Genomic DNA, 12,787 nt, shown 5'->3' with positions numbered 1-12,787 from the left:
TGGTGGCGCAGTGATTGAGAATCCGCCTGCCGATGCAGGGGATACGGGTTCGTGCCCCGGTCCGGGAAGATCCCACATCCCGCGGAGCGGCTGGGCCCGTGAGCCATGGCCGCTGAGCCTGCGCATCCGGAGCCTGTGCCCCGCAACGGGAGAGGCCACAACAGTGAGAGGCCCGCGTACCACACACAAAAAAAAAAAAAAAAAAAAAAAAAAAAAAAAATCTAACACAAACAACAAACAAAGTTTTCAATTCAAAGCATTTAGTCTCGTCTGGTTTAAAAACAACAGGCTCTTCAGAGTCACTCTTCTGAGTCACTTTACATTTGCCCCTTTAGATAAACACATAGCGTTTTAGGGTTCCCCCAGCTCCGCACCTTTTCCTTCCCACACCCCGACCGCAGCGGGAAGGCAGCAGGGGAGGGCCTCTGGCCCGTGTCCCCCCCTGTGTCATGGATTGTGTCCCTGGCTCTTGTCACGTGTGGACTGGTCATTGCTCCGAGGCCACGTCGCGGAAGCAGCCCCGCCCACGCCGCGGAAGCAGCCCCGCCCACGCCCCTCGGCTGTCCCGGGCACTGAGTCTCCGCAGAGGCTTCCAGAGCTGCAGGTGGTTTTCCCTCCCACCTCTGCCTGTAGCCTCTGACAGGCATGCTGGCTCTCAAACCCCTGTTCTTTTAGAGCCCGAGGAAACTTCTAGAACTCCTCTATGAGAACTTGGAGGAGACAAGACATGGCAAAAAGAGCGCACCCACAAGGGATTTTATGGACAGCGATTTTATGATTTGTTCTCTGATGTATCCCAAGATTTTGAACAGTACTTCGTTCACGAGTAGTTTTTTTTTTTTTTTAATCGTTGAATTGAATGAATGCTTTTCGGAACATCTCTCTGCCTAATTAGTGCCACACCACTGCTTCACACTCACTTTGATTCGTAATTTATCTCGGATTTCTATGCCCTCCTCTCAGGGTTTTGAACCCAGTGCAGGAATGAGGGCCACTGGGGCACTGAGCAGACCTTTCGTATGAGTCTAAGCTGTGTTACTCTCCTCCTGCCGGGCACAGGGACAGTTTTATTTCCATCCTGCCTGATGGGAAACAACCTTATATCATATTCTGCTTTCTCCAGACTCCTTGTCTTACTGTTAAGGTGACCATGTGTCCTGGTTTTTGCCTATGGTGGTGATGGTTTATGTCTGTTGTCCCTGTGTAATTAACAGAAGTGGCCCCCTTGACTCTCAGAAATGTCCTGGCTGGGGTGATAAATTTCACGGCCACACCTACTTTTGTTAAACACTTTAAGCTCAGGCCTCCAAACTTAGATTTCTTTGTGATTTAAGGTTGAACTTTGGGATTTTCATCAACACCCTTTTCTCTCCCAAATTCCTGGCTGTTACAATTAAAAGACTTGACTTATAACTATGGTTCTAGTGTGGGCATTAAGATGTCTATTTTGAAAGATAAACAATGACTTTTTAATTAGGAGAAATAAAAATGTTTCAGAAAAGTGAAAACAGTTAAATATGTCAACCACATGACGCCATCAATCCATGGAATGATGGTGGACGGTGCCTGCACCTCTGGATGGAACTTCGATGCTCAGGGGAGTCCATCACCCAGAGTTAAGAACTGTTAACATATTGTCCTTCTAGTAAATTTTAGAAAAGAAATAAAACATTATAGCCAGAGTCTTTTTTAAATTAATTAATTAATTTATTTATTATTTTTGGCCGCGTTGGGTCTTCGTTGCGGCACATGGGCTTCTCATTGTGGTGGCTTCTCTTGTTGCGGAGCACGGGCTCTAGGTGCACGGGCTTCAGTCGTTGTGGCACGTGGGCTCAGTAGTTGCGGCTCGCGGGCTCTAGAGCGCACGCTGAGTAGTTATGGCGCACCGGCTTAGTTGCTCTGTGGGATGTGGGATGTTCCCGGACCAGGGCTCGAACCTGTGTCCCCTGCATTGGCAGGTGGATTTTAAACTACTGCACCGCCAGGGAAGCCCCCAGCCAGAGTCATTTTTAACCAATGCAGTCACTCCTTTATTTCAGGCTGTATCTGTCCTTCCTCTGAGGACGGCTGTAGAAAGCTATAGCTCTTATTTGATTTGAGGAGCATGCATTAAGGGTTAAGATAATTTATCAAAACTATTTTAAAATAAAAACATCAGCTGAATGCATAGGCTATCAGTGAATGTTGTTTCCCTTTCCAGATCTACGTGGTAACGCCGCACATCTTATTCCGACTGGAAGCTCTGTTTGGCTGTACGCATGACATTGATTAAGAAAAATGCAAGGATATGTTAATCATTAAATCATTTAGTAGAAAAATTATAATTAATCTTAATTAAAATGTATAATTTGATAAGCAAGATCTTTTAAAATAAAGCATCCATGGAATTAATCATTAAAATATGGGGCCTCAAAAGTTTTTTAAAAGAGGCTGAGAACCCCTTCCATATAACGGAATGGTTCTACAGACTGCATTTCAGTGGGTGTTTACTTTCAGACATTTTTCTGATAATAGCGAAGGATTTGCCCTGAGGCATCCACTCCCCCCCACCCTCCATCAGTTTTTCTTGTGACAGATTGTTTTTTCAGGTTGGTTGACTTGGATTGGTGCAGGGAGTGGATTACGTATATTAATTTGGCCTCATTAGAAACACAGGCTCACCAGTAGACCCAGGGGACAGCCACCTCTGCATTAGGGGACAGGCAGTCACCACCGAGGGCTGATTAGAAGTGACCAGGCCTTCCCACAGTCATTATTCCTATGGCTTTCTAAACATTTCTCCAGAATATCACTATGATCCTTGAATGAGAAGCATGGCTTGCCTCTGACGGTACCTGTGTGTTTAAGAGAATGGAGTCTTCAAGAGGATGTGGAGGAGAGCAGTGAGGGCTGGACAATCAGGGCCACTCTTGTGTTATGATTACCTTTCTTGCTTCTACAATTCTTGGACTTAAGCCTCTTCCTATTTCTCTTCCTTTCCACTTCCCTCCACCTCCACAGATGGGGTGGCTGCATTCCGCGCCTTCCTGAAGACGGAGTTCAGTGAAGAGAACCTGGAGTTCTGGTTGGCCTGTGAGGAGTTCAAGAAGACCAGGTCAACTGCAAAACTGGTCTCCAAGGCCCATAGGATCTTTGAAGAGTTTGTGGACGTGCAGGCTCCACGGGAGGTGTGTTGGCGGTGGGGTCTTGTCAGACCTCCATCCATTGCTCGCTCTCCTTGCTGGGGTTTGAGCCAGGTTTGATGGGGACTTTCTTCTGAAATGAACCTCACTGCTCTGATGGCTCTTGATACAAAAGGGATCACTTTTAAGGTGCGGAGCCCAGGGAGTCTATAAAAAGGAGCTCTATTGGGAGTATTTTAGCTGTCTGTCAGTTAAATATGTGCCAGCAGGAGCTGTGTTTCTATGCGGATTCTGCAAGATAGATGCCAGTAAATCCATGTTCGTTTTCCTAGTGGAAGGCAGCATGACTTGATGGAATGAACATGTACTTTGGAATCTTGTTCCAATATCAGCTCCACTACTTACTTGTCGTGTGACCTTGGTCAAGTTACCTGGTCTCTCTGAATCACATTTTCCCCAATGTAAAAGGCTATAATATCGCCCTTCAAGACCACTCTGAGTATTAGGAGTCAAACACCTATTCGATATTTGTCACTGCTTATTAATGAGTAATTATAGTCATTTATATTATTTTATGATCATTTATTATAATTACTTATAATAATAATATGAATTTCTATGTACTGCTATTTTGAGTTATAAAACAGAGTTTTACCTGGGAGAGTTTTATAGGGGCCAAATATTTGTTGTCTATGAGTTTAGGTGCATTCTATACCTAAAACTCTTCAGTTATGCTTTGACTTGGGATGCAGGAGGTCTTTGGCCAGTGGCCAGAATGCTGCAGGCTCCTTATAAATGCCGGTTGGAACAGAGATGTACATTCTAAACATAGTCTTTCTCCCTGGGGTATTTGTTTCCTTAGCAGCTGAGAAAGGACAAAATAGCAAGCTTACTTTAGGGAACCCATATTAATGCTTGTCTCTGGTTTAACTCTGACTGACATTGTGAAGACCCATGGATTAAGAGTTGAGTAATTTGGGGTTTTGCCTTGGCTGTTACTAACTTTCCATAGTAAATTAGACCAGCTTTTTAGTATCCCTTTTCTTCAGTATCTTTATCTATAAATAGGGATGAAAAATATCTGGTCTTCAGACCTCACAGGATTCTTCCTGGGATCAAAAGGGATGACCTTCAGGAAAGCAGTTTGAAAAGCATGAATAACCTTACGTATTTAAGATGCTGTCATTGATCATTATTATATAGGACCAGCTGCCAGGCACCTTGGCCCTCGAGGGCCTGTGACCACGCTCTGTGTTTGTGTCTCCAGGTAAACATAGACTTCCAGACCCGAGAAGCCACGAGGAAGAACATGCAAGAACCATCCCTGACTTGCTTTGACCAAGCCCAGGGAAAAGTACACAGTCTCATGGAGAAAGACTCTTACCCCCGGTTCCTGAGGTCCAAAATGTACTTAGATTTGCTGTCCCAAAGCCAGAGGCGGCTCAGTTAGACCTCAGATGGGGACTCTTGGAGATCACCGGCTTTCCCCTCCCCTTGCTGCCAAAACCATATTCTAATGTGAAATGTCATAGGTGTACAAAAGCAGTGGCATTTAGGTTGGGAGCCCAGGAGTGAGGAAGCAATGAAGGGCCATTCCAAAGTATGATCCAGCCACCAGAGCTCGGACTCTATTCCATTAACCCATGTTTGTGTTTTGGTTAGTGGTAGTACCTTGTCTCTGTCACCCTTCTCTGGGTCGGCAACTTGCCCTCCATAATGCCTTGGGTCATCTCCACTAAGAAGGCAGATAGGCCATGCTGGGCTAATCTGTAAATAATGCAAATGCAATTTCCACCACTTCCACACCCTCCTCAGTTAGGACTCCCCACTCTCTAAATTGTCCTATACTCTTGTGAGGAAGAGCTAGAAGGCTCTGGCTTACGTTTGTGATTTGCCATCACAATGTAACAGCCGGTCCTGCGTGCCGGGACCTCACGGTTTAGGAGAGAGGTCTCGGTGGAATCCCAGGTTTCTAGCACTGTCACTGATAGGTGGCCTCTGAGAGAAAGGGCACACTCCATGGAGTGGGCTGTTTCTTCCATTTGCATAAGACCAGTGTCACTGCCCATCTCAGCCTAGGAAATTCACAAGACTCCCATACCCTTGCAATTCCAGAAAGGGTCTTGGGACATGTCCTTCACCACTTCTGACGTGGAACTGCTATTGAGAAAGAAACAGCTTGCAAATCTCCCTCAGTTCTATCAAGAAGTTTTCTGGAAGTTGAATGAGCAGGGAATGTAGCACCGGTAGATTTTTGTGCAGTGGGCCACCATATAACCTCTCTGTTGCTTAATGGATTCTCTGCCTCCACCTCCCTGTGGTATCACACATCCCTGATCTCTTAGAATGATGGACGGCTTGGTAAAGGGAGGTGAATTCCCCTAGCATGGACAGCTCTCACAGTGCCTAATACTTTTCCTGTCTCTCCCTCTTTCCCCCTTCATGCAGGTCATGTAATTCCGATGGGGGAGAATGGGAACTTAGGCTGTAATTCTCTTTCCAGCTTGCTTCCTGGGAGCATGCTTTTTTAGAAAGGTTCCTCTCGTGAGGGCCATCTTGGCTGATCAGCAGCTTCCTTCTTGACTTTTTGAGATTGAACGTGGAACAGGAGGTGAGGCTAAGAAGATCACTGTGAACATCTGGTCGTAGAGAACCTTCCTAAATGTCCTCATGGTATCCCGGTGCTGCTCTTGGAAATACATCAGGAAACTTTTCCCTGGAGGATGAGCAAGACACAGGAGACTTACTCCAGCTGCCCGGGAAAAAGCTGACTTTGGCCCAAGACTGCGGTGCTGAGGAGATGAATCCTCAGCAGAGAGGCCAGAAAGTGGAAGAGGAGCCTGGGAGAGGCTGGTCTCTGGGTGGACTGAATCACAGAGAACGTGCTGGAGGTACTATTGGGGTAACTCACAGCCGATGGATTTGGATTCACTGCAGATCTCCAAAACTTTCAGCTTGACTCAATGAAACAGCACATGATTGGGTGTAAGCTCTGGAATGCAGGTGATTGAAAACTGGGCTGAAGTAGTCTCCTCGTGCAGCAGGGATGAGCCTTTTTAGATGTGCGGGTGTTCCAGTGCTTGCATTCCTGCCCAGTAACTTTATGAATCTCTTTCTTCCTTGGCTGCAGCTAGACAAGGCCAAGAAGGCTCTTGAGTCCCACGGGCTGTTAGGGTCCGCTGCCCTGCCGTGTATCTGTGAGTATCTGTTAGTGAGAGTTGACGTGTCTGTACGAACCATCGAGGAGAGAGAGAACACAGGCCTCCTGAAGAGACCTGTGGAATTTCACGTTCAAGAACTCTGCAGCCTCATGTGGGTGTTCCTAGTTAGATCAGGTAGTATTCCCCCGCCCCCACTGGTGAAAAACCATCCTTAGTTTAAGCTGCTAGAATTACTTTAATGATCAAATTCCGGAACAGGGTATTTTCAATGTTGTTTACATACGAAATGTACGTCTGCTGCCAACTCTACTGTCGACTAGGAGGTGCCTATAAATGGGAACAGCACAGAGTTATGGAGACCTGAAACGTCCCAAGAGGGACCTTTTTACCACTTCCACTGTCCCCAGGAGAAAAGTCTGAACAAGAGTGTTTTGCGGTCGCCTCATCTGGGGCCTAGAGTTCTTGCCAACTCTTGGTGGAACGAAGGCTGCAGATGGTGGTGTCATGGCGCTTGGTGACTTCCTCCCACGATGGGGAGGTGTGAAGGACCCAGCTTGGGTATCCCGAAATTTGCCGCTAAGTGAGGGTCCGTGGGCGTATGTTCGTGTGTAGAGGAACGTGATAGTTATGTTTACGGTACTCCCATGGAGTGTGTGTGTGTGTGTGTGTGTGTGTGTGTGTGTGAGAGAGAGAGAGAGAGAGAGAGAATTATGAGCACTAGACTAGTACACCACAGAGATGGTCTTCCCATGGGTGGAGCTTTCCTCACACCCTTTATGTCCTGCTTCCACCAGGAGGCACAGAGCTCTCCGCTCCGATGCTCCTTTCAGGCACTTTGGTCATGCCAACCGAGATTTTGGTCTGTGACAAAACAAACAGATATGTTTACAACATCTAGAGCAATATCCAAGCATACCTCATCCCTGACCTTCCACATCGCCCCGCCCCGCCCTCTTCCTCAGCCTCTCCACAAGCCGTCCTCTGCCTCGTTTGGTGGCCACCCACAGCGGCCGCTTCTCCACGTCTTCCTGGGTCCCTCCCGCCGGGCTTGTGCTGTGGACTGCCTTCCGGGCACCAGGCTTGCTCTGTGCTTGGGACCTTTAAAGTCTCAAGGCAAGCCATGCAGTAGGCCGGGCAGAGCTGTGACTTTGAGGATTGCTCTCCATCCCTGAGCGGCCTTTCAGCCCCACATGAGTATGAACCCGTTTGGGGTCTGGTGTGAGATTCCCTGTCGCCCTTGGCAAACCAAACAGAACACAATCAGTAACAACCCTTCATAGCCCTGGGCACTTCTGGGGTGAGGAATGTGCCCTGAGCAGAGCATTTATTATGAAACCCGGAAAGACTGTTGTAAGGGCTCATTCCCAGGTTCCACACCCAGAGATGCTGATCTAATCGATCTGGGATGGGATCCAGAAGTCTGCATTTTTAATAAGCTCCCAGGTGTGTAGTGGCCTGTGGACCCTACTTTGAAAAAAGGTGGTCTAAGACAGTGGTCTAAGACAGAGGCTCTCACCCTTGGTTTTTCAATGGAATCACCTGGGGACTTAAAAAACCCCGAATGTCTGTGTCCCACCCCAGAACAGCTTGGGGTTGGAACTCAAGGCATCAGTAGTTTTTAAACTACTCCACAGGTGGGTCCAGTGTACAGATGAGTTTGGGATGCCGGGCCTGAGGAGTGAGGAGGAACACAGCTAAGGGTAAAACACAGCGGTGTGAGCCGAGAGGGCTGGCGCCCAGCCAGACACAAACAAGCACAATAACCAGGAACCTGCCGGCCCTGAATTGGAGACTCTTAGGGTGGTTGCCTCTAAGCCCTCTCTGACTTGCGAGATAAAAATGTCTCTGCCCCAGCTGAATGCGTTGTCAGGCAGTGGCTATGCCAACAGTGGGGGCTGAAGGGGTCCTTGGGGTTTTCCTCGCCTGCAGGGTCTTGTTCCCAGGGCTTCCTCCAATCTCTCCTCCTAGGCTGCTTCGCTGTTTGTTTTCATGCGCTCTCGTGCTTGGTCATTTCGTGTTGGGCCGTGCCTCTGTACCCAAGGCCACGTGACATGGTAGTTGGACTCAGGTAGTGAGTGGGTGAGGGGTGTGTAGTAGTCATTGTGGTAGCACAGCAACTTCAAATTTCTCAAGGGAAGGTGTTTTACCCTCAGAATAGCAAGCTCTTAGAGGCTTTCTTTCCCAGGGCCACCACGGGGTTTTGGTTGCAGCTCTAAGCCCTCACCATTCCCTTTGGTCTTAGGCCGGATGGGCAGCTAGAAGGTTCCTAGTTGATTTTACCCTCTGGTGCTCTCCCCAGAACTTGCTGCTCTGGATTAACCAAAGCTGTGAGATGGCTCTCTGCTCAGGCTGCAGGCCCAGGCTCTGGGTGCAGGCCCAGGCTCTGGGTGCAGGCCCTGCCTCTGGGTACAGGCCCTGGGCGCCTGTCCTCGGCAGGGCCGGGTATCCGGGTGCTCCAGGCCCTGGACTGTGAGCGAAAGGCGTGGACTCGCTGTGCGGAGAGCCGGGCTGGGAATGGGGAAGACTGAAGAGGAAGGAGCAGGGGGGAAAGACAGGCAGGCAGCTCACGTGGCATCTGCTTCTCCATCAACCAGAAGGGAGAGGTGACGAGTGGTGAGTTCAGAGGTAGGATCGTCTCCCGTCAACAAGAGCGCCCGGAGCTCTCCTGACCCCGTCAGTGCCCACTGCCAAGCAAGGCAGAGGAATTAATGATTTTCCATCCGAGGCTGTCTTTCGGCCTGCCAAGTGTCAGCCCTCTTCAAATCGGCCTCCTCCGTTCTAGAAGCAAAGGAGGTGGCAAAGTCACCCCTGGCGTGGGGAGCCTGTGCCACTTGGCGTGAGACTGTGAAGGAAGAAGCCAAGAGCAGAGATGTCTTCCTGTCCCTGTGACCTCTCAGGATTCACAAGATGCTGTGGACCAAGAGGAGAGATGACAGGATGGGGCCACTGGCCCTCCCTGGTGTGGGGTCCTGGTCGTCTCAATAAACCGTTCTCTTCTTGATTCTTTCTCCCTTCTGCCCCTCTGCTCCCTCCCCTGTGCCAGGTACGGAGAAGGCGGCTGGGCTGATGTGCCCTCCAGGCGTGGTAGCATTCGCACGTGATGGCCCAGATCTGTAGCAGCTCATCTGCTGTAGAAACCGCTTGGCTGATGGAGTCCTCCTTGAGTTGTTTCATTACCATTGCACAGTGGAATAATGTCACTCACCTCTACTGTAAACAAGGCTGTGAGGACATAATAAACAGAACCTGAACACGCTGCCCTTTGCTCTCTGCCCACGTTTCTGGCCAGCTGACTCTTTATGAGGAAACGCTTCCCGTAACACGTGGACTCCCCGGGAGGGGGCACGCGGCCTCTCCCTTGCAGAGGATGGCACGGGGCTGGCCATCAGGAAAAGCAGCAGCGTGGGTGGAAACGGGATGGGAATGACTTGGGATGCGTTTGGAGGTGGAGAGTGACTTTGGGGTGTGAGAGCGGCTTTGAAACCGGGAAGGGGCATACAAACACGAGGTGGTATTTTTATTAGTGCCACCTACTGTGTGAAAACGCAGGGAGAGAAAAGGCTGAGGGATGGTTTATATATTTGATCAGCTGGAGCGATCTGAAGATGGAGTGGGCTGATCTTGCTTATGCCCCTACCTCCCTTGGTACAATCAGCGTGCCCCCGAAAGGCCTGCGTGAGTCATCGAATCTTCCAGAGTCTCTGGCGATGGGGCCCATGGAGGGGACCGTAGGGGAATGAGCTGGAGAGCCCGCTCACAAAAGCTCATTTTTCAGTTGTGGTGATGAGACAGAGATACACAAAATATTTTTCATCCAGAATAATTAAAATGTGCCAGAGAAGGTCTCTCTTTAAAGAAAAGCTGATGTTTCTTCAAAGGTGAATGCTTTGAGTTAAACGAAGAAGGCTTTGCCGTGCAAATGAACCCCCGCCCCCCCAAGCCCAGTTTTGTGGACTGGTCATGAGAGTTGGCAGTAGGCTGCTGCAGACAGGAGGCCCGCCCCTGGGGAGGGGATGGCGCTGGCTCCTCTCTTCCCAGCTTTGCCTTTCTACTCCTTCCTACCCCAGTTGCCACCTGGACTTTCTGACCCCGCCCCCAGGCCTGAGAAGAGCAGGGTAGGAGGTGAGGTGAGGGCGCAAGGGGCTCAGACCTCGGGCTCATGCCTCCTGGGATAGTAGGCCTCTGGCTCTCTGAACCTGGGAGGACTCTGGTGGGTCTTTCCCGAGCTCATGGGAGACCCTGTCTCTGGGGGATTCCTTCCTCCCTCCAGCTCTTCTCAACCAGGGTGAATGCTTTCCACCTCTGGCTGGTGGCTTGCTTCTTCCTGGGAGGTGCCCCGGCGTCTCTCTGCTGCAGTCTTGTTTGTCCCTCCAGGACGCCCTCTTGGACAGCTGCTTGGATGACCCTTTGCTAGTCTCTTTCTCTCAGAGACCCATGGCTGGCCCATTGGAAGCACTGGGGCCTCATCTGGCCCTAGAATTACCGGGCAGCAGCTGCTCTGCCTTTGCTCTGCAGCCAGAGCCTCCAGCCAGCCCACGGCTCCTCTTCTCAGTTTTCCAGGCTGGAGTCAGATCCCCAAGCATCAGGAGGCACACATCTGGCTCTCCAAGGGGCCCACCGCCCCTGCTCTCCCTGGGGGCAAAGTGAGAGGCAGGCATTCAGCCCCACGTGGGTGGGGTGGGACTCAGTCCTCTAACAGCTCTCTCCAAAAACTTTCACAAATTCTCTAGGCGTGACCTTTTGCCCTTGGAGACAGGCTTTGAGTGCCTGTCCCTGGTTCTCCACTCCCTCCCTGCAGTGTTTGCTTGATCTGGAACCCTTCAGATCTCCTATCGATCTCCTAGGCCTTGACGGAAGCCTCTCACACAGACCGACAGACCGAATGCTATGAGGGACGTCTCATTAACATGCAGTAAATGTGGAAGAAAACAAGCAAAGTCCCTTCTGGTCCTGTTGTTCACGTCAACAAAGTGAGATCCACAGCCAGAGGGAGACAAATGGGGGTCACTGAGATAACGCCCTCCCGTGGCTACACTTCTTGGTTGGGGGTCTGTCTTGGTCTCCCGCCCAGGAGCTGTGGGACAAAGCCCTCCTGAAGGCAGGAGGGAGAGAGTGGGGAATCCATCATGGCAGTGCTTCCGCCTGTTCAGGCCTCATTCTACAGCCTAGAGGGGAGTCCAGGTCCACCAGCCTCTGGCAATAGCAGCTCGTGCCCAGCCAGGGAAATAAAGTCACAGGCTTGGGAGAACTGTCTTTGCTCAGGGTTTCATCACACACCCCTCCTCATATTTGGGGCTCTGATGCAGATTCTGAGTTTGAATCCCAGCTTTAACTCTTATAAGTTGTGTGAGCCTGGGAAAGTTATTTCGCCATGCCTCAGTTTTCTCATCTTCAAAACGAAAAGAACAGGGCCAACTGCTTGGGGCTGTTGTGAGCCTTATGTAAGTTAACATAGAAGAGTGTTTACTGTGATGCCTGGCACATAGTAGGCACACAGGGCGTGCTAACTGGCATCTTCTCTCACGCTGGGATCACCAGGGCTCAAGCCAGCGCCCCCTTCTTGACTGAAAAAGGAAACCACTCAAAGCAAGTGATATGACAGGTTCAATGTCTCTTCCTTCCCTGCTAAACCATAAACTCCCCGAGGGCAGAGACTGTTTGCTTTGTTCCCTGCTCTAGTCCCTGAATATTTATTGAAAGAATATTGTACCTACAAATGTTTTTTTGAAAAAAAAAAACAAACAAAAAAAACAAATGTTTTTTTGAGCACCTCTTATAAGTTAGGCACTGGTATTGTTGGGAAGTGAAGGCAAGAAATCCGCCTCCTGGGCCCTCAAAGAGCTTATTTCACTCTTACAGGAGCTTAACCCTTCCCAAGGCCTGGGAGACAGACCTCAGATACCAAAGAACTCAACAAATGAGTGGTAAAGGAAGTTAAGTGGCTGCATAGTCACAGGGGCAATACTAATAGAAAACACCTCGGAGCCTAGAACTTGGCAGAGCAATTTAGATGCCTCATCTAGTTGAATCTCCACAACAATTCTAGGAGGTAGTGTATTGGTTTGCTAGGGCTGCCGTAACAAGGTACCACAGGCTGGGTGGTTTATAACAACAGAAATTTATTTCTCATGATTCTGGAGGCTGGAAGTCTAAGATCAAGGTGTAGTCAGGATTAATGTCTCCCAGGGCTTCCTTCCTTGGCTGGTAGATGGGACCTTCGCAGTGTGTCCTCACGTGGTCTTTCCTCGGTGCCTACACCACTGGTGTCCCTTTCTCTTCTTATGAGCACGCTAGTCAGATTGGATTAGGTCCCACCCTAACAGCCTCATTTTGAGTTCATCACCCCTCTAACCACCTATCTCAAAATAGAGTCACAATCCGAGGTACTAGGGGGTAAGACTTTAACATATGAATATTTGAGGGGGGTATAATTCATCCCATAACAGGTAGACACTGTTACCTCTTGTTATCCCCATTTACAGATGAGGAAAGAGAGCTTAAGTA

The 12,787-nt window shown here is 49.6% G+C and overlaps 1 protein-coding gene across 2 annotated transcripts in view; it reads left to right on the top strand.

The window, feature by feature from the left end:
• Window positions 1–9,541, top strand: part of RGS8 (regulator of G protein signaling 8) — a 43,238-nt gene extending 33,697 nt beyond the window's left edge. For both annotated transcript variants that reach the window (XM_067029063.1, XM_059058941.2), the window contains exons 5-6: window positions 3,001–3,167; window positions 4,390–9,541. In XM_067029063.1, coding sequence (XP_066885164.1) covers window positions 3,001–3,167; window positions 4,390–4,572 — 350 coding nt within the window. In that variant the 3' untranslated portion in view covers window positions 4,573–9,541. The remainder of the gene's footprint in view (window positions 1–3,000; window positions 3,168–4,389) is intronic.
• Window positions 9,542–12,787: the final 3,246 nt, after the last annotated feature.

Source organism: Kogia breviceps, chromosome 1 (assembly GCF_026419965.1).
Source record: "Kogia breviceps isolate mKogBre1 chromosome 1, mKogBre1 haplotype 1, whole genome shotgun sequence".
NCBI lineage: Eukaryota > Metazoa > Chordata > Mammalia > Artiodactyla > Physeteridae > Kogia > Kogia breviceps.
The sequence above is the reverse complement of the archived record's forward strand: the minus strand, read 5'-3'. Positions and strand labels throughout refer to the sequence as shown.